The 24,115-nt window shown below is 38.7% G+C and overlaps 1 protein-coding gene across 1 annotated transcript in view; it reads left to right on the top strand.

Moving 5' to 3' along the window:
* Positions 1–24,115, top strand: part of LOC111161016 (androgen receptor) — a 211,644-nt gene that overhangs the window by 160,744 nt on the left and 26,785 nt on the right. The window contains exon 3 of the mRNA XM_022524455.1: positions 12,280–12,396. Within this exon, the coding sequence (XP_022380163.1) occupies positions 12,280–12,396 (117 nt within the window). The remainder of the gene's footprint in view (positions 1–12,279; positions 12,397–24,115) is intronic.

The raw sequence follows: 24,115 nt of genomic DNA, 5'->3' as shown, positions 1-24,115 counted from the left end.
GAGGGGGGTTGGGGGGGTGGGATTATGGATATTGGGGAGGGTATGTGCTATGATGAGTGCTATGAAGTGTGTAAACCTGGCGATTCACAGACCTGTACCCCTCGGGATAAAAATATATGTTTATAAAAAATAAAATTAAAAAAAAAAACTCTAAGTCTATGATCCTATCACAGGACCATACTTCTGTGCTACTTAACAAGTGGCTAAGAGCAGGTAATAGAAGCTTTCACAGTCTATGCCTAATAGTCTCTGAATCTCTGGGCTGCATTAATTTATAGAGAGATTATTAAATTCTGATCATGCTTCCTCATCATTTTATATACAAAGAAATTGAAGCTTGAAGGAAAGCAATGATTTGCCCAACACCTCACAGTGAGTCATTGAATTCAAGCCATGACCTATAGCTTCTTGCCCCATTCCAAAATCCCTTTATATTCTTTTGTATTATTGCTGCTTCATGTGAATTTATGTGTTTATTTCAAGTTTCTAAAAGGCAGGACCTAGGATTTCTCTTTCTCCTCTACAGATTTAAGCACAGGCTGAACAATCGAATTTTCAGAGGGCATTTGTTAACTAGCCAATTTTGTTGTTGTTGTTGTTGTTGATAGCAAATGTACTTTCTCTGACCCTATTAGAAGCACAGCTCCCCTAATTACACAGTGTGTTGAACAGGCAATGCACCTGTTGTGAATGGTTATTCTAAAACTGGGAAGTATAATGTGCTGGGAACCTTTTCTTGTTTTCTGTCTGAGATATTATGAAATATAATTCCCTTGTGTAGATAGGGATACTGAAGCCCAAATAGGGGAAAAGATTTGTCTGAAGGTCATAGGGAAATTCATAACAGAGCTGTGCTGATTTTAAATGTATATTTGGAATGGGCAATACATGGACATGATACAAAATTTTAAAATCACAAAAAGTTAAAGAGTTAAATATAATTCTGAGCTGCCGTCCCTCAGGCATGTAGTTCTCTTTCTGGAGGATAACCACTATTAGTTTCTTGTGTATCCATGTAGACATAGCATGTGTACTAGTAAACATACAAATATATATGTTAAGTATATCAATATATCAATCAATACACCAGTATTCCTCACAAAACTAGTGTTCTGTATTGTTTTGTATCTAATTTTTTTTTCACTTTATAGTATATCTTGGAGATTGTTTCACATCAGTATATATATGTAGTAGCTTCATTTTTTAGAATTTATTTATTTATTTATTTGTCAGAGAGAGAGATAGAGCATAAGTAGGGAGAGTGGTAGGCAGAGGTAGAAGCAGGCTCCTTGCTGAGCAAGGAACCCAATGCAGGACTCAATCCCAGAACCCTGGGATCATGACCTGAGCCGAAAGCAGATGTTTAACCGACTGAGCTACCCAAGCATTCCAATAGCTTCATTTTTTTTTAAGATTTTATTTATTTGACAGAGAAAGAGAAATCACAAATAGGCAGAGAGGCAGGCAGAGAAAGAGGGGAGGAAGCAGGCTCCCTGCGGAGCAGAGAGCCCGACGTGGGGCTCGATCCCAGGACTCTGGGATCACGACCCAAGCCGAAGGCAGAGTCTTTAACCCACTGAGCCACCCGGGCGCCCCCCAATAGCTTCATTTTTAATGGCTGTACTGTATGACTATATTAATGGGCAATTATGTTGTTTCCTGTCTTCTGCTCTTATAAACAATGTTTCAGTGAATGTTCCTGTATAAATGTCATGTCACGCATGTGCAAACATGTGGTGGGTCAAAGCATGTGTATATTTTAATTTTGAAGGCTTTTGCCAAATTTTCTTCCACAAATGTTGTAAGATCATTATTATACAGAATTTAGATCTGATAAAATTTATAAAAGAAATGGTTACTGTACATTTTACAAAAGAGTTATTATGTTGACCTTAAAAAGTGTTCAATACAGAGTTTCTTTAAATGTTCAATCTTTACATTTAAAAGTGAATTCAGTTTAAAGAAATGTTATTTATACACAACTGTTGAGGAATACAGCTATCTGGTAATGCATGTGAAGATGCTAAAATTTCTCTGAAATGCATGTGAATCTCTACAAGCTGTGGTCAAGTTATATTATCAAACCCCAGAGGTGTGCTTGGGTGAAAGCATAGGGAGAAAAGAACAATGGGGCCAGACTCAATTAGGAAAAAGGAAAAATACTATTAGAGAAGAACGAGTTGTGTGCCAGTAAACTGGGTTTCTTCCTGGAAGGGGTAAGGGTCAGTGGGGAGCCTTGATTTTGTAGTGTCTGCTAATTTCCATGCTGTAGATACTCCTGTCAAGAATGACTTAAGCTACCAATATTACAGAACTGAATGTGAAATTGGGAATTGATGCTCAAAATCAGTTTTTATGAGTCATTACAAGCCAACTCCAGCACAACACTGGACAGAGCTCAAGGGAAGACAGCTTGAGAACATAAAACTTGGGTCTGACCAAATGTCAAATGACCTTGGCAGAAGTCAGCTGGCCATTCCTCATGGTGTTTTCCTTGGTGAGTTTGGAGCCTGTACTTCTCCCAAATGGTCTTTCCAAATCTCATCTGAAGAACATCATCTGTTTGGTGCTCCCCAAAGTACTTATCTGAGTGGCCTGAACCTCACTGGTCTCCAGAGTATTTCTTTTCCTTTTGCCAGGGTATAGACTGTGTGCCTGGCGTTGTCTAGCCTGTTCCACAAGCCCAAAAGCAATATCTTGGGAAAAAATTTACCACGAATCAACAATGCTTGGAACCGCATTTCAAAGTAGAGAATTCCTTGGACAATTAAGCCAGAGAGGTTCTAGGCTGTCTTGGCTCCAGAAAAAGTTACATACATAGGATGCATGGCCCTAAACAGGCCTTAGACTTGGTCCAGTCTATATAGGTCACTTGGGGGGAGGCACTTACTCCTTTTTTTCTGCAGAGTAGTGGGTTTTTTTTGTTTGTTTGTTTGTTTGTTTTGTGTGTGTGTGTGTGTGTGTGTGTGTGTGTGTGTGTGTTTCCCCCAGGGGAGGCCCTTAGAGTTCTCCTTGAATCACATCCAGGAGAACTCTGAGACCCCCATCAGAAATTCCAATGTGAGTAAAAGACTTCTGAATCCACCTTCCTTAAGTTGCTACTATTTTCTTAATGCCTACCACATTGCATTCTAAATTAAGGGAACCAAGGTCAAGAGAGAAGTAGAGATAACACACCAGGCCAGGTCACTTAGGGATTCAGTGAAACAGAAGGGCTAGTCTTCAGGTCTTCCTCTTTCCTGGTCTGTACTCTTTTACTGTTCTGCACTGCCTCCTGTCTTTGAAGGATTGTATCAGGGCCCAGTTGAGAAGAGATAACACACTGACAAGGACAAACATCAGCATCACACGTCATACAGACCTGGTTTCTGATCCTGCTTCTGCCACTTACTAGCTGGTGACTGTAGGTAAGTCATTCAGCATCTCTGAGACTTATTTTCCTCAATTAGCTACCTGGAAGAGTTTTGACAAGAATTAAATGAAGTAACATCTTTGAAGGCACATTGAATAGTACCCAATGAAAGCACAGTGGGATTCTCCACTTCTTTTTATTGTTCTTCACCAGGAAGTCAAGTGTTACTCCTCCTTCACACTTTGAATAGGCAGTATGGGTAGTTGTAGAACATTCAGGTCACATAAATCAGGATTGAGGCAAATAAGATATTTGCTCAGTTATGGTGGTTAAATAGAAAGCACATGCTCCCTGGATGGAAACTGAGCTATATGCTTTGGTGTCAGTAAGCACTCTGTACTTCGGGTTTCCTCATATATAAATTGAGGGTAATGGTCTGTACCTTCCCTCCTTTGAAGAAAGTGTCAGTAATATAATGAATATGAAAATTATTTTGAAATAATAAAGCAAATGTGCAGAGCATATAGTGGGAAAGAGACTTGAGTTTTAATCTCATCACTGTCATTGAACAATTATTTAATCTTGGTTTTGCCCATTCAGCTTTCTGGATCTCAGTTTCCCCATCCGTAAAATGAGAATGTTGGACTAGATGATCTCTGCAGATGTCTTAGCCCCTTCTGATAGTCAAGGAGTTTATTATTTAAATAATAAGAGATAAGATCTGTATAATGCTTTATGCTTTTTATGTTATTTTCACATGTATTATCGCACATGAGAATAGCACTAAACTACTGGACTATGAATAAGAAGGCCTGGATTTTTGTCCCTATTTTAACATTTTGACTCATTCTATAGCCTTTTTTTTTTCTTAAAGATTTTATTTATTTATTTGAGAGAGAGACAGTGAGAGAGAGCATGAGAGGGGTGAAGGTCAGAGGGAGAAGCAGACTCCCCGTGGAGCTGGGAGCCTGATGTGGGACTTGATTTTGGGACTCTGGGCTCATGACCTGAGCCAACTGAGCCACCCAGGCGCCAGACTCATGCTATAGCCTTAAGCAAGGTTCCACCCACCCCCATTCTCAGAGTCTCAGTTTTTTAATCCATAAAATAGAAGATATGGTGTTTGTGGTTAAATCACTAGGTCTTAACCTTTCCACAAAGGCCTGGGAACTCTTACAGAGTTTCTCTAAGATAGACCACAATGCTAAGAATGTAGAGAAGAGGAGAAAGGGAGAGGTGTGGCAGGATGAGTTCTAAGTTTCCTATGCCTACTTCAGGTAGATTAGGTTTAATTTTATCTGTTTTCTATATATGGGGCCTCTATGTAATATTTCACTTATAAAAAAAGTTTCACTACCATAGGAAAAAAGCTTGATAAATGTACTGTAAAGTCTTAGGTATTATTATAATGTGAGATTCAAGAAAATATGCTGTTTGATAGCTTCATTTTTGTTGTTTTAACAAAACAGAATATTGTGAACACCCTTCTGAGTTAAAAAAAAATGACTGTGCAGCATTCTACTGCATAAATATGGGATAATTTGACCATCCCCTTAATGTTGCACATTTACATTTTTCCAATATTCCCTATTTTCATAATGCTATATTGAACTTCTTCTTTATGCTTAATTATTTTCTTATAAAAAAGATTTCAAGAAATGGAATTACTGGTTAAAGGTTATTCGTATTTAATTTTGGGGGGGTATGTTCCAAAATTGTTCTCTAAAAGTATACACTCCTACCAGTAATATATCTTTGCCAATATTTGGTATTTAATCTTTGCCAGTCTGACTTATGAAAATGACATTTAATTTGTATTTCTGTTATTTCCAGTGAAATTGAAGTTCAACAATTTTCATATATTTATCGGTCATTTGTATTTATTCTTTTATTTTTCATGTTTTTTGTCCATTTTTCTATTGCACAGTTCATCTTTATATATCAAGGAAATTGACCACTGCTTTTACATGCTTGATGCCAATATGTTTTCCTTTGTTTGTGGTTGTCTTTAAGTTTTATAAGAAAGTTTAAATGTCTTCTAGTCAAGTCTATCAAAATTTTCACTTATATTCTGTATTGCCATTCTTTAAAAAGCCTTTTTCTACCTTTAAAAATAAAAAAAAAACTATATTTCCCAACAGTACTTTAATGCTTTCCTCTTTTTTTTTTTTTGAATTGACATCTGTAATCCATATGGAGTTTAGTTTGGATTCAAGTAGTAATTTATGTTTTTTCACTTTCCCAAATGATTAACCAGTTTTTCTGACACCATTTAATGAATAAGTCATCCTTTCTTTACTGATTAGGATAACATACTATATATATGGAGTCTGTTTCTGTCTTTTCTGATCTTTTCCACAGATCAATCTACACTGGAGCCATTATCAAATTGCTGTAATTATTATGGCATTATAATACTTTAAATGTTTGGTAGGAAATTTTTTCAAAAATATCTTGGCAATATCACACATTTTACTCCTTCAGGTAAACTTTGCAATTGTTTTGTCAAGATTTGTTTGGGTTGTTTTAAATTTGTGGATTTCACTGTGGAGAAGGGGACCAAAATCTTTACAATATTATATCTTCCTGTCCAGGAATACTGTATATCTTTTTACTTAATTCATGTCTTCTCTTACATTCTCTCTCTCTCTCTCTCTCTCTCTCTATATATATATATATATATATATATATAGTTTCATCCATATAAGTCCTGCATTCACACTCTAGTTATAAAGTATGAGAAACCCAATGTTCTTCAGTCTTTTCTATAGCTTCATGATGAACATGAATTTTTGATCCTCTTATTTGCCTGATATAATACTGCAGGAGTGGATAACACCCCTGCCTTAACTGATCTGCTTTAAGCAGGATTTTTCAGAATGAACATATCGAAGGAAGCCTGACCAAACATTGGCCTCAACTCATATTGCATGGCAGCACCAATGGGGATGACCCTCCCCCCCAAAAAAACGCAATAGAAATGGGAAGTCTATGGAGAAAAATATCTGAAGTTGGTCTCCTGACCTCTTATTCCTGCCTGAATTTTGGATCATACTTATTAAGCTTTCTGATGGAAGAATAGGACCATGAAGAAACATGAAGAACACCATTAGGTCAGTAAAGGAATTCAGACCCAGCTGGCATACAGAGGACCTCATGTTATCCCATTATGTGACCATTCATGGTAGTCAAGGGCTTGCCGTTCTAATAGAAGATTTGTCAAGCATTAAATGTGCAGCCTGTTTGCAATTCTAGAGTGTAAACTTAATCTCCTTCAATGCGAGAGGGGATTTTTGTATTTTGCCAGAAATTTCATAATGACATTTTTGTGAGACCGATTATAGGTTAATATAAGCTTGTTATTGAAGGTCAACAGTGTCAAAGAGCTAGGTATAATATTTGTAGAATCTGAGGAGGAAGAGATGGATAGGAGTTTGTGTTGTCTGTGTTAATTATTCAGTCACCTAGGCTACCATATCCAATAGAGGACTTTCTAAGACCACCTTGGAGCAGGCAGGCCCAGATCTCACTTATACTTCTGTCATCTGAATACTGAGAAGGCATTCACAGGGCCATATACTTGCTAGACAATGAACAAAGATACCTAACACCCACAGAGTGCTGCCTTGAGGCTACACTCACCCACACTACATCTCCATTGGATGCAGGTGCCAATTTTTTTCTAGCTCTATCACCAACTTCCTATGGCTTGTGACATGTCATTTCAATACTTTGTGTCCATTTTCATAAATGGGGAGTCAGGGCATCACATTGGGACATTTTGTTATAAGGCTTTTAATATCCTTTACAGTCCAAAGATGATGTAGTTCTAATTAGACCCAACGGGTTGAGGTCCAAGGAGACAAATACTGAGTTTCCTGGAAAGAATAGCCTTATAAAACGGAGTCCAGAAATGGAATAGGCTGCAATTCATGAAAGGATGGGACAACCCTTTACAGGGATGTTACGTAGGAGATTCAAGCCTTGTATAGAGGAGTAGGTGTATTGTGACTAAATACCTTTTAAAATTTTTTCCAATCTGTGAGAATCATAGCCTTATGGACAATGATTTTTTTTTAAAGATTTTATTTATTTATTTGACAGACAGAGATCACAAGTAGGCAGAGAAGCAGGCAGAGAGAGAGGAGGAAGCAGGCTCCCCGCTGAGCGGAGAGCCCGATGCGGGGCTCGATCCCAGGACCCTGGGATCATGACCTGAGCCGAAAGCAGAGGCTTTAACCCACTGAGCCACCCAGGCGCCCCATGGACAATGATTTTGAACAAACTAACAGTGTGATGCTGTGCAGGTCAATTTCATTTTAACATCATTTTCTTCACTTATATAATGGGGTATACAATAATCCCTATTGTACTACTTTGTACAAGATTGTTACTAACTTTTGTGAGGGAATCAAATGGGAGACATTCTAATCTTATGTTATTATATTTCATATTAGGTTTTAATTTAGTTACTATATGTTATTAGATGTTTTATAGTTATATAAAGTTTATATAAAAATATATATAAATTTATATATTTAATATATAAATATATATACTATATATAAATTTATATATATAATTTTTTCTATATTTGATTTTTATTTTGCTACTTTTTTCTAATCTTCATTTTTAAATTTTTTTATAATTCTTCATTTTTTTAATGGACAATCAAAAAAGTTGCTTTGTCTTCCTTTTCAATATATAAACTTGATTATCCTATTTCTTTTTTTAATTTTTATTTAATTTTTAAAATTTTTTTCAGTGTTCCAGAATTCATTGTTTATGCACATCCAGTGCTCCATATATCTAAATTTATTATTATATAAATACATGTACATATTTTATATATAGTTATATATATTTTATATAAAGATAAATATATAATATATATTATTATGTATTATATTTTAATTCATTGTTATAATTAAGAACCCTGATAACTTCAGCCATATTAGAGAAGTAGAATAAATAGAAAAGAAGTAATAGCAACCCAGTGATTGTACACTGGTTCTGCCATCATTTGGGGATTGGTAATTCAGGCAGGAGAAGTGGATTGAAAGCAACCTAAAGAGGGTGTTCCATTCCCTGTTTTTGTTCCTAATCCTATTTTGTTCCAGTCCCTGTTTTGTTCCTAAACTGCAGATTAGTCACAGTTCCATTTTTGGGAGATTCTTTCTATATCCATCTTTGGGACCCTCACCCACATGTTGTCATTTAAAACTTTAAAGGCACTATTCTAGGGGTGCCTGGGTGGCTCAGTCATTAAGTGTCTGCCTTCAGCTCAGGTCATAATCCCAGGATCCTGGGATCCAGTCCCACACCGGGCTCCCTGCTCAGTAGGAAGCCTGCTTCTCCCTTTCCCACTCCCCTGCTTGTATTCCCTCTCTCGATGTCTTTATCTTTCTGTCAAATAAATAAAGAAAATCTTTTTAAAAAGTAAGTAAAGGCACTATTCTACTTCAAAAGAAAAACACAGATCATATGTATGAATTTATATGACTTATTATGTTATATACTTTATGTGATCACACATACACACATATATAAAGATAATTTAAGAACCCTACTGTGGGGGTATATACACCCACACCCATGTGCATTCACACATACATGAGTACACATATATGTGTATAAGCATATATTTTATACATACATTGCACATGGCTTGCAATAACAGTGCCTCTCTAATACTGTTAAATGCCTTGATTTTTGAAGGACTTTAGAAAACAAAGAGAAAAGACTGAATGCAGACATAAGAGGCAATGTTACAATAAGTTGCTATCTTAAAAGAAGAAAGTTGAGGGACAAGAGACCATTATTTTGGTTAATGTCTTGCTTATTGATAATACTTGTGACTTTTATATGAAAGACTCCACAAATATATTATGGATAAAATCCAGATATCATTTAAGGCTTTGATCTGGATATGGAATTGCTGAAGTGTATTGTACAGCTGAAATTAATATAGCACTGTGTGTTAACTACACTGGAATTAAAGTAAATAAAATAAAAGACTCCTTGAGCTGGAAAAGATTTTAGTGATTTTTCCAGTTCAACCATTACATACTATCAGTGGAGCCCAGAGAGGATAAAGGACTTGTCCAAGGTCATATAGTGAGTAATAAGACTGAACAAGGATTCAATCTTGTGACTTCCAGCCTAGTGCCCTCTCAGTTATCTGGGACTTAAACCTTTTTCTTCAGCAGATACTTAAACCTTTTTCTTCAGCAGATACTTTCCTCTGTATCCTCAACAGCTATTACAAGGTCTGGCCCATAATAAATGTTCAGTAAGTTAAATGTATTGGTTACACCAGGCTTTGCACTTACTCCTGGGTAAATTGTAAAGGATATCTGCATTTTAGGTCACATTGTTTTAGGCCAAGAGACACTCTGGGACAAAGTATGAACTATAGCTAGGGAGATGATCCAAATTGAAAAAAATATTTTCTTACTTTTACCACTCATTCAGAGGGTGGTTTACTTTTAGCAGCAGACTCTAGAACTCCTTTGGGAGCCCTAATCCAGTGGCTCTGCAACCATTCATTTACCAACTTGGGTTCATGAGCTGCTTTATTTTTCACCCCTGTGGAAGAAGGGATTCTTCAAAGGAGTATTCATAATGTCCCGATTTTACTAATTAATGTGAAAACTAGATCTAAAGGTTGCAACAGCACCAAAATTGTGAGGATGTTCCTGTTCTAGAATACCCACAGCACTGGACATGAACCCACTGGAATTAGATATAGGGCCTCCCTTCTAGGAGTTGATACTCAAAGACTGAATGGCACTCATAGCGCCATCCTTTCTGTGCATATGACAATCCTCAGTTTGCATAAGGAAAAGGCTGCCAGTTGGGGAACCTGGGTGGCTCAGTTGGTTAAGTGTCCAACTCTTAATTTCAGCTCAGGTCTTGATCTCAAGGTCACGAGTTTGAGCCCTACATTGGGCTCTGTGCTGGGTATGGAGCCTAGTTAAAAAAAAAAAGACTGTTACTAAATTATGTGTTCTGTTTATACCAAAAAAAAAAAAAATCCTGTGGCATGGTGAAAGAGTACTGGCTTGGAGGCCTTAGTTTTCTCATCTGTTAAGTAAAAGTAATGGTAGTATCTATGTGTTATTCATTTAAATAGAATAACTGTGGTTATTTATTTAAATAGCATATATAAACTTGCCAACACAGGCTTTGTTCATAGTAGTTACCTATTAAATAGTAATATTCTTCCTTCATTAACCTCTAATTGAGTGTTCTTCAAGCAAGTCACCTTCCCAGAACTCATCCTTGGGTTGTACTGGGGTGATTTTTAACAGTTCCTTCAAGTCCAGCATTTTGGAAACCTTTGACAAAGGGAAGGGAATGAGAGAGGAAAGTGGGGGGGAAAAAGGGAGGAAGGGAGGAAAGAAGGAAGAAAAACAAAAGTCTTAAAAAAAAAAAAAAGGTCTGGCTGACCTGGCTACTACTGAATCTCATACATAAAATAACCTACTATAATACATGTGTTTTCTGTGCCTGGTCTGTACATTTTAGGCTGAAAAGGGAGAGAGGAGAAAAGCTATAGCTGAATTTATGTGTTTTTGTCCCTGCTATCAAATAGCAATTTATCTTCCCTACCACAAACATGCCTCCTCTGCCAAAAGAAACCTCCCTAAAATCCCAGTCTCTCCCATAAACTAAAGCACAGCAGTAAATAAGAGTGACTTGGATAAAAAAAAAGAAAAAAAAGAAGGAGTGGAGTGAGGGGATTCACAAGCTCAGGCTGTCTCAGGGCTCCAAGCATGAGAAGTTCTGCATGTTTCAGAGCAGCAGGGTATGTATCTTTGTCTATTTCTTTTGGTGACTGTGCCTATGGATCTTTCTGTACCACTTGTGTATTCATTCAGTGTTTGTTGAAGGCCTACTGTATACCAGGCATCTGTTGGGAGCAAGGAGGTAAAATATTGAGTAAAATGTGTTTTTTAGTGGACCTCCTTTTTTTTTTCTTTGAGCAACTGTGATCCTGAGGATCTCTGGGTCTGAGCATGTGTGTATGTGTATGAGTATGATTCTGTGTATCTGTGACAACTCCAAATGTGCACAACAGAAATTGTTTTTCTTCTGCTGGCTTCAGAGGACTTCCTTTCACCTGTTGTGATTCACTTCACAAAGAATGAGTTTGATCTCTGATTTTTATAACCCACAGGATCGGGGATATGATCACTATCAATTTAAAAACAATTAGAAGTCTCTTGGTGTTCTCTTTTATAGAAGCTTTACCTGTATTTTTATTATGAAAAATAAGCACTGTAATAGCTTGAGTATGATCCTTTGAATGATTACAGTTGTCAGGAGGTAGAAACATTGCCTAAATCCAAATTGCTGTGTCATGCTAAAAGAGTGATAATTTCTGCCTTTGGTCACTTTCCCATGGACACTCTTAGCTTTCTTTTTTTTTTTTAAAGATTTTATTTATTTGTCAGAGAGAGAGGGAAAGTGGGATAGCAAGTGCACAAACAAGGGGATGGGCAGAAGGAGAAGCAGGCTCCCCACCAAGTAGGGAGCCCGATGTGGGACTTGATCTCAGGACCCTGGGATCATGCCCTAGCCAAAGGAAGACACTTAACTGAGCCACCCAGGAACCCCATTCTTAGCTTTTAGTAAAGGTAGAACATGTTATTTCTATAAACCAGTGAGTAGTCCTTGTCATAAAGTAGAGCAAGACCTCAATTGTTCATCCTTATAAAAACACCTATGAAAACCAAACAATATAGCATATAAGTAAACCAGGCTGAGTGATTCTGTGTGATCAAATTGTTTAGGGCTATTCTCTGTCCACTTCTTTCATCCGGCAGGATGTATCCTTATGCCATTTCTGCCTAGAAATACTAAAGGAGAGAGATTCTGGAAATGCATTAATGGGGCATCTACTGTTCTGTTTGTTCTCCCAGGTAAACAGAAGTACCTGTGTGCCAGCAGAAACGATTGCACCATTGATAAATTCCGAAGGAAAAATTGCCCATCTTGTCGCCTCCGGAAATGCTATGAAGCAGGGATGACTCTGGGAGGTATGATACTTTTCTTCTTTTTTCATTTTCTCCCTCTCCCTCCCTCATCCTCTGATTCTCTCTTTAAACCAGATTTTCCTCTTTTGGTGCTTCTGAGATGGCCAGCTGTGCTCTAGATACAAACTCACTCCTTCATACCCAACATGGCCATCAGCCAGCTAATGCCTTTCTTTATCCTTAACCATGTCACATCCCACTCTGGGGCTCAACACTGGAGCAGGAGGTGTGTTGCAGGGATCGGGACCCATCAGGGGGTGAGTGAGTTGATTATGAAGGATTCCCCAGGGGACACGGTGATACTGGCCTTATGTTGTTGAATGATGACCAGGATGAAAAAATTACAGAATCCAGAGTAATCACAGGTACAAAATGACTCAGGCACAGGCTGGACCTGAACACCCAGTATCCTCAGTTAACTACCCCTATATTGTAGGACTGGCCACCTGGAATGAAAAGCTGCTTCTCTTTGGCATCTATGACTAGGATGTCAAGCAGAACCAGTTTCCTATCCCATATCTCCCAGGGTTGAGCAGGCCTTTTAATCATTTTCCTTTCTTTGCAAATCTATTGATAACTTCCAACATTTTTTTTTCATAGCACAGTGGCTTGACAGAAGGAAGATACAGCTTTTTCAAGGGCAGCCATTCATCCTAAGGCTCTCTGTTCCCTAGTCTGTGTCTACTGTGAGCACTGTCACCATTCCAGAAAGGCTTGGCTTATCCTTCCATTTTTCCCCCTCCAAATTTTGCATTTCTTCATGTTTACATCTGTGCAGTGGCAGGGTACTCCCTGCTGCCCGCTGCTTCTAAAAAGAAGCACATTTCCTGAGAAAAGCAAGCTTATTAGCCTACTTTGATTTGGAAATGGAACTCTGAAGAAAAGCAAGCTCTCTTCTGAATGCCTGAAACAATAGCCTCCTACCTGAATATTCATTATCAGCCTGGAAAACCCAAGTTCCTAGAATCCTGCCTTTTTCCCTGCCCCTCTCAAGGCTAATTTAGAGCATTTGTCCATCTCTGGCTTTCTGCAAGGTGCTCAATACCTTGTCTGCCTATGTACATGTTTATAGAAACCAACTTGTTTTCTATGTGTGGGTCTTCATGTTGATAACTGTATCTTCCCCTCCTTACAGGGCAATAATAGCCTTTAAACAGACCAAAGTACTACAAATGAATTGACTCAGGTTCAATTTGAGACAGTTGCAACAGAACCATGTCAAGTAGTGTCTAGTACCCCCAGACATCACAGGCAGATGCTCTGTGAGTAGTTTTCCAGGCAGCCACATTAAATGAGACTCAAATATCAGAGAAAGACTAATCTTATTCTTATTTGTTTGGTATACTCTAGAAAAATCTTACAATTGTGGTCTGTAGTGGGGAGGAAGAAGCAGGACTGGGGTGGGGAAGTGCAGAAGGAAAGTCTGGAAAGGTAACAAAAGGGGACTGGATATGAAGAAGTTTTCTTCATATGAATGTTGCAACCCTATGGTGAGAGTTCTGATACACTCAGCTCTCAGTTATTTAGCCCTCTGTGAATTGTGTGTAAGAGATGGGGCTCCCAGATAGAGACCCCCCCTCAGTTTTTCATCTGCTGATATGAATTGTAAGCCTGCTTTGACACAGGTGAAGTTTAATGGTAACCAAAGATCTCCGAAAATTTGGGTCCAAATCTTAAATAGTTTCGTGTTTCAGCCAACATCTCTCAGTATAAAACAGTCTGTAACATGATTATAGTAAAACCCTTTCAAAAAAGAGTAATTTCACTACTCCATATATCAGTGAGGCATAAATCTGTAAATTTCACAGAAAGAGTGGTATACTAAATTTTCAAATTGATTTATTAGATAGAGTGCTCAAATTTGAATGGATTTGGTCAACATAATGAAAAGAAGGTAATGCTGTGAATGGCTTTCACTTCAGTTTCATTTCTATGACAGTTATTGAGTGTCTATTGTATACAATGGCACCATACTAGGCAATAGAACTCAGGCTGGCAAACTTGAAGAAATGTCTACAAGATACAAGGTTTCTTGATATTGTGTATGTGGTCTTGCCTTTGGAGTCAGGCAGACCTAAATTAACTTCTCAGCTCCATTATTTACTGTGCCCCTCTAGGCCTCAATTTCGCAAAGTCTGTAATTTAGTGATATAGCTCTGTGATGTGAATGTGATGAGCATGAACATCGTTGCTAAACTACAAAGTGCTAGACAAATGTGAAGGCTTACTGTGACAGTGAGGTCCCTAGTAATTTAGATGGTAAGCACTTCCTAGTTGGCTTTTACCTTGAGTTACTCGGCATGCCCTATAATATGTAATAATTCCAACAGGCAGAGAGAACATCACCAGAAATCACAGTTGATCACCTCAAACTAAACTAAAAGTACCATCAAAATCCTGTTTGAAAGCTGATTCTAGTAGTTAAGGGAGTCATATATTATATTCAAATATCATGTCATTAACATCCCAAGTGTTTACCCACTTAAACACCATTGTTTGAAAAGCATAACTTTCCATTTTGCTAAACTTATCTCCACACTGCCTGATTCTCTGCTGCTAACCCAGCAAAGTGGTTAACTTGCAAATTTGATGTTTACCACACCTTTACTCAAAACAATGGGGAAAAGAATGAAAACATAAATGTAGCGTGGCCCTTCTAAATACTTTGGCAGTAGACTTCCCTTTTCATAAGATTTGGGCTTAGCATAGACATTCTGATCACACTGAAGGAGAATTCATATAATTTTCTTTTATTCTTCCCATCACTCAACTCAAAATGGTATAATATATTCTAAAATGGCAACTAGGAATGTGGCCTTAAGCAAGTCCCGTCTCCCCTCTGAGGCTGTTTTCCCATCATGAAATTGGGATAATGCAATTTACCAAGGACCCTTCTGGCACTATCATTTTGTGATTCTGGATGTAAAGTCACAGAAAAAGCGTATCAGTCTTTCTTTGGATTAGGTAGCCATCCACTGTCCTCAAAAGTACAGACAGTCTAGACTTGAGTATTTTGACTTGCATAATAGTTTTAGCTACCACAGGTTACTTACACCTAAGTAAGATATATTACTTGTCTCAAAGTAGACTAGATATACAAATTATTGAGGGAGTGGAGGGCAGAAGGGTTATCCTTGTATCTTAAAGAAGCTGGCCACTCTATAGCTGATGCTTGCTTAGTGATAAGGCCTCAAAGTTTCTAACTGGCTTTCTCTATAGTGTTCCATCTACTGTTTGGTGATGGGCTCTCCTTAACTCAGAGATATTTAAAACACATAGCTTTTTCCTTTCTACTTCTAGGCTTATGTACAGGTTCATTGCTTCTTTTCCTAACAGCTCTTGGTATTTCTTGGTATTTCCAAGGGTGGCTGGGTTCTCTGGGTGGATCCCTTAAAGACTACCTTCAGGCTATTAACAGCCCATTCACCACAAGTGTAGGACTTTCTTTGTACCTGGCTCATTTCTGGCTGCTTTTGAAAAGCCACACATTGCTAATTGCTTCAAGAATCTAAACCTCTTGCCTACTTTTAATGTAAGAAAATACTTACAAATATAAATGTCCAGAAAAGGACCTTCCCTCTGGTGAATTAACTGTGGCTTTTTCACAGCTCATAGTTAGAATAAATGCACAACCCTCTTTCACTATTCTCTGTACTTCCCAAGGATATACTTCCAGTTTCCAAGATGTAATGAGAAAAAAAGAATTGCCCTGACCTGCCATCTTCTCTCCTTCTTTTTTTTTTTTAAGATTTTTTTTTTTAATTTGACAGACAGAGATCACAAGTAGGCAGAGAGGCAGGCAGAGAGAAAGGAGGAAGCAGGCTCCCTGCCGAGCAGAGAGCCCTATGCGGGGCTCGATCCCAGGACCCTGGGATCATGACCTGAGCCGAAGGCAGAGGCCTTAACCCACTGAGCCACCCAGGCGCCCCCCCTTCTCTCCTTCTTATTTACCCTCCTATTCCTTCCCAAACATTTCTTTTTTTTTTTTCATTTTGCAACTCTTGAGTTCTCAGCTTTTAATAAAGGACATTAGCCCCTACTTTTACTCCTTCCTGTATTGGACCCTGGAGATGGTAGGCCCTTCAGGAATTTCATGTAGCAGCCAAACCCCAGAAGAGGAAAAGAAACCTGGAACATGTGAGAATCTATAAACTGTTCAGTGTTTTCTTCAGGGGTTGCTTTAGCATATTTGAGAAGTCTCTTTCCTACTAGAAGACTGAAGTTTACATAAGAGACTCAAAACTATTAACAGATCTGCAGGTTTTAATAACCTCCAGGATTCTCTAGTTGGGAGGATGGCTCAGGGAGCCCATGGCCTTGATCTGATGTCATCGTGGATGTTATGGTTTGTTATGTGGTTTCCAGGTTGAAGACAGTCTTAAGGCCATCTCTTTCATAATTCTGCATTGGTATTTCTGGATTACATATCCACACATGTCCAGAAGCAAGAGTGATTCTAACACTGAAACACTATTCACAGCTTGGTTCCTCAGGAGACAAGTTTCACAGCATTTATCCATCCATCTATCCATTTATCTGTTCATCCTTCTAGCCAGCCAACTAGCTAGTCCTTTTATCGTTCCATCCATTCATTCATCCATTTATCCATTTGAAAAATATTTATTTACTGAGTATGAACAATGTGCCAGACACTAAGGTAGGCATGTTGTGGGAGCAGAGATGATTAAGATAAAATCCCTGGCCTCAAAAAGTTAAATAGGAGACAGAGAGTGATAATGAATACATCTCAACCTTAAAGGATGAAAAGGAAATGCCTGGGAAGAAACTGAATGAGATAGAAGGGAAGGGGCATTCAAGGCAAAAGGCACAGTTTGAATAAAGGCACAGAAACATAAGAAAAAAATGTAGTGAGGGTTTTAGGAAGAGCAAGTCATTTAATGACAAGATCTGGGGAAATGGGGAAGGTAAGGTAAAACCACATTCAAAATGGACTTAGTTATTATGCTAAAAGTTTTGGATTTCAGGCAGCTAAAGATCTGTGACATGGGATAGACACATTCACATATCATTTTGTGTGTTCCTACATTTGTTTCTTTAATACAATTACTGGCAGCATGAGTGTGATATAGGTGAGGACCTACACTTTAGAAAAATATATAATGGGCCAGGGAGAGAGAGAGAGAAAGTCTACACCAAATTTTGCTTCACACCTAGGATTGCAGCCTTAGTTCCTGAGGTTAGTTGCCTCCATTTGGGTTGATACCAGAAGTACTGACCATGTGCAAGAGTTCTTCCTTTATACAGACTTCTTGCCTTGGTCTAGGCTAGTGTTTCCTGGCATGGATTCTGAAAAACCTAGTTTCACGACATGGTCCATGAAAAATGATTTTTATGGTCAAATAATTTATGCAAAGCTGCATGTTATGGTCCTGCTCAGGAAGACTTACAGTACATGTTAGTATAACACAGACCTTGGCAAACACTGCAGTAAAGTAGCCTGAGGAGCTTGGTAACTCATGATTCCTAGATTTAATTCAACCACAGAAACAATTTTTTTTTATATAACACCTGTTAATATCCTACAAAACCACTATTTGCTGGAATGAACTTTGGAAAACTTGGGTACAGATAAAGACTATCCTATAGGCAGACAATACCCCTAGCCCAGTTCTTTCATTTTGTAGATGCGTATGCCATTGCTCACCAGGAGACTCATTCAAGAATGCCTTTGTGACCAAAAGTAGACCATCCTCACCACATCTCAAGAGGATGCACTGGAGGACATCAAAACCTCTAAAGTAAACCATGTCTGTTATATCATTGTGATACACAAAGGTCAGCATGTAATCCAGGCCAAAGTAGCATCATTGTCAAAGTCACCTAATGGCCACAGTTACAGATTTCAGAGTCAAGAGAGATGCTAGACCAGCTATTTTCAACAAATATAATGACTTCCAGCATTGCACAGAATGATCACTAAATGTTTGTAATACCCAGATATTATTCCCTAAAAAGCTTAATGATAATCCTTTTGTGACCTCTCTAAATAGCCTTTCAAGATCTACCCTGACCTTCTTTGCTAAAGTAGGAGGCCTATAAAGCATAGATTTGCAAACTTTGGGTCCCACTTTCCACCCAGTGATTGAATCCCCCCTACCTCCTGTTCAGCAGGCAGCAGAGTATCATAAAGAATCAATAATGTGGAACTCAGTTACTGAGATTTTCTCCCTTCTCCTTTGACTCTAATCAGAGCCCTAAAAGTCTTCAGGTTGGAGATACAAGTGGTAAGTCTCAATTCTAAGAAGTATGCTACTCCCACACACAACTCAGATACCTGAGTGCTCCTACAGATGGGCATAACTGAGAAGCAGAATTGCCCTATGAACTTTGATATCAATATACATAGGATGTGACTCAGCATTTATAATCTGTTTCTCTTTTTGTGTGTGTGTTTTTGTTTTAAGAGGTCCTGTGATATAGTGGAAATCGTGTAAGGCACTCAGATACAGACAGGTGTCATTTCTAGTCCTGGCTCTGCCACTTACTATCTTAATGACCTTGGACAAATCATTAGATATTGAGCCTAAGTTTCTCCAACTATACTATGGGAATAATAAAATCTTCCTTACAGAACTGTAAGTTTGTAAAGAAACTGGTACATAGTGGACACACAAAGTATATCACTGTACCCTCTAGTGCTGTTTTGGATGAGAATCGGCCTGTGTGTTCCCAGTCACCACTGCTATTACGATGTAGCTTTTAGTACTGTTTCCTTCGTTCTCTGGTCTCTGTATCACCTTTGAACCAACTCCTGAAATCTGTTCTTCCTGGTCTAGATCACCATACTCCAGTTGCTTGCATACAAATTTTGTGACACTTTGGACGGAAAAGGGTAGGCTTCTCTCTAATTATAGTTCTCTCTAATTATAGTTCTCAAGCAAACTTGTATGTGAAGAAACCAGAGACTGTGTCTCACAATTCCTTCAAACCAAATTATCTGGGACAACACATATATGTTGTAGTCTGTCTTTGAGTCTTTGCTTTTAGAGAACTATGGTAGAAGCAAATAATTTTTTGAAGTCATCAAAATTAATGGTACCCCATATCTGGTACTTGAATGAGTATCTTACTTGTAAAATTTCCACTTAAAATCCTTGAGTTTTTAAAGTGTAATAGGAGCAGAAAGATTTTATTGTTGTTTACTTTTTGCTGTAAGTGCTCTAAAATCCCTCAGTTGCTCTTGAGAGAGTAAAATGATGTCATAGGCAATATTTTTCAAAGGCAGTAGGCAGAAAGCTAAGAGTACACAGAACATAATAGGTCATATATACAAAGACAAGTATTTTCTAAATATAACAATTAAAAAACAAATTATTTGAAATAACATAACTGCTTATTTGGAAATATTTAACTTTTGATTTAAAAAGATAGCCACCTGCTTTTACGAATTGTAGGATGTAGTCCTTAAGATCACAAAAGCATTTAAAATATGTTCTTATTGAACTGAACTTATACATAGATGATTTACCTGATCAAGATGCTTTTTGAGAGAATTTTGCCCATCTTTTAGGATCATGTTTTTATGAAGTAGAACTAAGGGGAAAAGTACATGGCCACCCAGAAATCAGTAGAGCCTTCAGATTGTCTTTTATTGATAATGTTTCCATGACAACAGGTATCTAGGAAGTAAATAAAATGGCATCACTATCCTGGGTCACCTTTTTAAAAATAAAGTTCCACTTTCCTCGACTTAGTAAATCCTGGCTACATACACTTTTTAGATCTCTTAAGCCAGGCATTAGAAATGGGTTTCTTTCCCCTGCTTGGACTAATGGTTCTGTGGCTGAAGTGAAAATTGATTGTTGAGGGACATTTCAGCCTTCTAGCAGTCAGCAATTTAAAAATGTAAGCACAAATCCTGAAGAAATCACCTGCAGAAAACTTGGACTGGAATTTAGAACTAAGAAGAAAATCTGGATCTTGACCAAGATAAAAAGGTCACCAGTCCAGGCCTGCACAGGGTGGTGTGTCATGTTGGCCACAATGAAACTGAAAGAGACTGAGGACTCTCCCCAGGGTGGAAAATGAGGCATAGAAGCTTTGATTAGTGAGCTGTTGGGCACAGAAACATTAATTTTGAAGCATTCCCATCTCCAAGCTGAGTAATAATGCTTTTAATATTATGGGATTGTTTGGCTGCTGCAAGAAATTCAGAAGACCAAATAGGGAGGCTTTGTTGGGCTCTGAGTAGCTATAATGAGGCTGTTAAATTCTGCCTCCTTCTTTTCCTCCAGATCCTCCACCCGCACTGACTAATTATTGCCCACTGTGCACAAAGAGGCACACACAAACACATATATAGGCTCCTTAGTATATGTGTCATTAAGGCAAAAAAGAAAGGGGGGAGAAAACAAATACAAGTAAAGAATTTTCCATTCCCCCCCCTTGCCTGACTTAACAGGTAGGTAGGAAAAGAGAAAAGAACCCCAGTCTAAAATGTCAGTCACCCCCTTGCCCCAATTTTGCATGCTGCCACTAAAATCAGAGGACCTCGCTCAGGCATCTGATTATGGGGACTTCTACATGCAAGCCCACCTTTAGGTTGCTACATTCAACAGTGTCTCTCTATTTTCATATTAGAAAAATTCCGGGTTGGCAGTTTCAATCGTCTCAAAACAACCAGACACTGAAGAAAGGCTGACCTGCTTCATTCCAGAATGAGGGTTCTAGAGGGTTCTAGTGGATAACTTGGAAACACCTGGAATCTAGAGTTTAGAGCCTCAGATGCTTGCTCCTCAATTCAGATTCCAGTGTTGGGGCTGGGGGTTACTTTATTGGTTAATGACTCCCTGACATGGGACTGATCATTTCCCTACCTGACAGGGATGTTGTGAGGACTAGCTCTAGAAGTAGTATCAATTACCATTCATGTAGTAGTATCGTGATTGTTGATTTCTGTAATATGACTTGGCATTAGCAGAGTGCTCTTTGATTATTCTTGATTGTATGTGATAGCACTCAGGTGGATGGATGCAGTGAAGCTCTGGCTTGGTTGTTTGCTTTCCACAGCATGCTGCCAGGAAGAAGCTTTGCTATGGGGACTCAGGGTGCTCCTAGAACAAGAAGCCACTGTGCCTACCTGAGGCTCCTCAGGCCATTTTTACTTGGTCATTATTCAGCTCCTGAGTTTCCCCTTACCTCTGTTCTGCTGGACCACTGCCAAGGACTTAGATTTTAACCTCAGGCCCCATCACAGAGATGAAGGCAGTAGCTGATCCACGTAAGTTTAGTAAACAAGGACCAGATTTCTGCTTCTTCTGCAGGAGCAGCCCTAAGAAGCCAGCTGGCCCCTCTCTCTAAACAGATCAGGGAACTAGAGTCAGTTTTTTTCTCCTTATTCCCAAAGTAAAGGTGATTCTATTTTCAGAAGCACATACTCTTAACCCTTTCATGAAGAGGGAGGAAGGAAAAATCTAAAAACCAGTGCTCCCTTCTCTTATTTCCTACTGAAGTTTGGATGAAGGATGAAGTGGATCAGACTCAACCCCTTACTTCTAGCCTTAGTGTCCCCACAATAACCCCAGTACTCATTCACACCATCCACTTGCCTCTTCATCAGGTGTGAGGTTTTGTTCTTTTCTCAAGCCAGTGTCAAACTTTACATTATTCTAAGAGAAGAGGCACTTAGAGTTTGTAATGTCATGCTATTCTATGTCTCTGCCCCCGAAGCTCCATATTGGAAGAAGTTTCCTTCTGGTGGATGTGGAGTCTGTGAGACTAGGGGCAGACAAACATGAGAGTCAGAGCATTCTTTCTGCCTTGCCTAGGGCTTGTATTTTCCACCCTTTTCCTTCTCCAGTCTCCACCTACACACACACACACACACACACACACACACACACACACTCACACTCACTCTCTCTCTCTCTCTCTCTCTTTCACTCTCTCTGTCTCTCAATGCCTCCCTCTCTCCTCTCCCCTCCTCCATCCTCTCTCCCTCCCTCCTCTCTCAATGCCTCTCTCTCCTTTCTCCCTCTTCCTCCCCACCTCCTTTCTCCCTCCCTCCTCCTCCTTTTCTCCTTCCCCTGACTCAGCAACATTCTGGAGAAAAGCCAAGGAAGGACTTTAGGAGGGAGGGGAATTTCTCACTCCTTTGGACAGAATTTTAATCTCCAGTCCAAGGAGAGGTTCCCTAATGTGGACTGAAAGGCTAATGTAGTTTATTTTTTAACTGCTTTCTGTTTGTTTGAACATTGCATATTTCTGCTAGTGTATTTTGCTTAATAAAATCATTAATATATCAGTGATATTTTCTTATTTACAATAGACTGACAGAATTAATGCTGTTAACTTTGGGCCTTTTTTTTTTTTTTACTTTTTTCTTTTTCTTTCTTTCTTTTCTTTTTTTTCTTTTTTTCCCTCTCGTTTGCTTTCCAGGTCATGCTGACCTGTTCAGCCTGAGCTGTTTCACATTTGTTTTTAATGTCAGTTTAAATGTAATTGTAAAAGCATGTATGCTCTAAATTCATGTAGTTACTTTTTCCAGTGGAAAAGCCTGGTATGCAAAAGCATTTCCAGGCTCTGTAATTTCACATGAGCAGATTTTTGGGAATGACTCTGTGCCCCTCACCCAGGATGGCATCTGGACAGTGACCCCCTTTCTTCTGGCTCACTCATGAGAAAAAGACTTGGAAATAGTTTCTGCCAGATCCTGTGCTTTGGCAAGTCTATGCAGCATTGCATATCATTCTATTATTAATTACATTTACTCCTCCATGAACTAAAAACCATTAGACTAAATAGTCCAAAATAAACCTTGAAAGATAAAATTTGATACTCCTTTTTGCAGACTATTTCTCTGAATCAGAATTGGGACTGGGAAGAGAATGGAGACATGGGGGAGAGGACCAAGGAGCCTTCTTGCCTGAGAAAATTTGGCCTACACTTTTTAGTGTACACTTATATTTGGATACACCTCTTACTAATCTTTAATTCCGTGCTTTCCTATGACTAGCTCTGTTCCCTGCCTCTTGTCCTTGTCCTGTTTCTTCCCCACTCCTCTCCAAATGACCTTCCTCCCCATTAACATGCTGTTCAACCAGATGAAATGGAAAGATTACCACCCAAGAAGTCAGGATACCTGGGTCTATTTTGTGATCTGCTACTATCTAACTATGTGATGGGGGCAAAACACCTTTGACCTTCAGTCTACTTACCTTTTAAACCTGGAATGATTTGAATGGGAGAGGAAGGGATAGACAAGATCTGGGGCCTTCCAAGTATTTTCTTGGCAATGTAGCCTTTTCTTCTAACAAAATCTGACAAAGAGTCCCAAACGTAGATATGGAATAAAGCACTGCTGTTCTGGTTTGAAAGAAGAAATCATATCCGCAGGCCCACTTTACCCCCTCTCAGTGTACCTTAATGGAACTTGTAGACCTCCCAAGGCTCTACTGTTGTAGTAGATTTGATGTCTGGGGCTCTTATAACTCTATCTCCTAAATGATTTCAGTCCCTGTGGAAACTCTGTATGTTTCATCAGTTACCTTATTCAGAAAGTTGTTTACCTGCATAAGATAAAGGGGGTGAAGCAGAGCCATGTGGGGCCCAGCAGCTAGCAAAAGTAAAAGGCATAATTTATTGACTAACGGAATTTGCTCTGTTCTAAGCACCTTTGTCTTAGCATGCTTTCTCTTCTGGAAAATTACAACAGCTCTGTGGGATGAGCCTATTATTATATTAGGAGTCTGAAAACTGTCAG

This window comes from Enhydra lutris, unplaced genomic scaffold (genome assembly GCF_002288905.1).
Source record: "Enhydra lutris kenyoni isolate GAN:26980312 unplaced genomic scaffold, ASM228890v2 scaffoldscaffold81, whole genome shotgun sequence".
In the NCBI taxonomy this organism is placed as follows: domain Eukaryota; kingdom Metazoa; phylum Chordata; class Mammalia; order Carnivora; family Mustelidae; genus Enhydra; species Enhydra lutris.
Note: the sequence above shows the minus strand (reverse complement) of the source record. Positions and strands in the feature narration are given on the sequence as shown.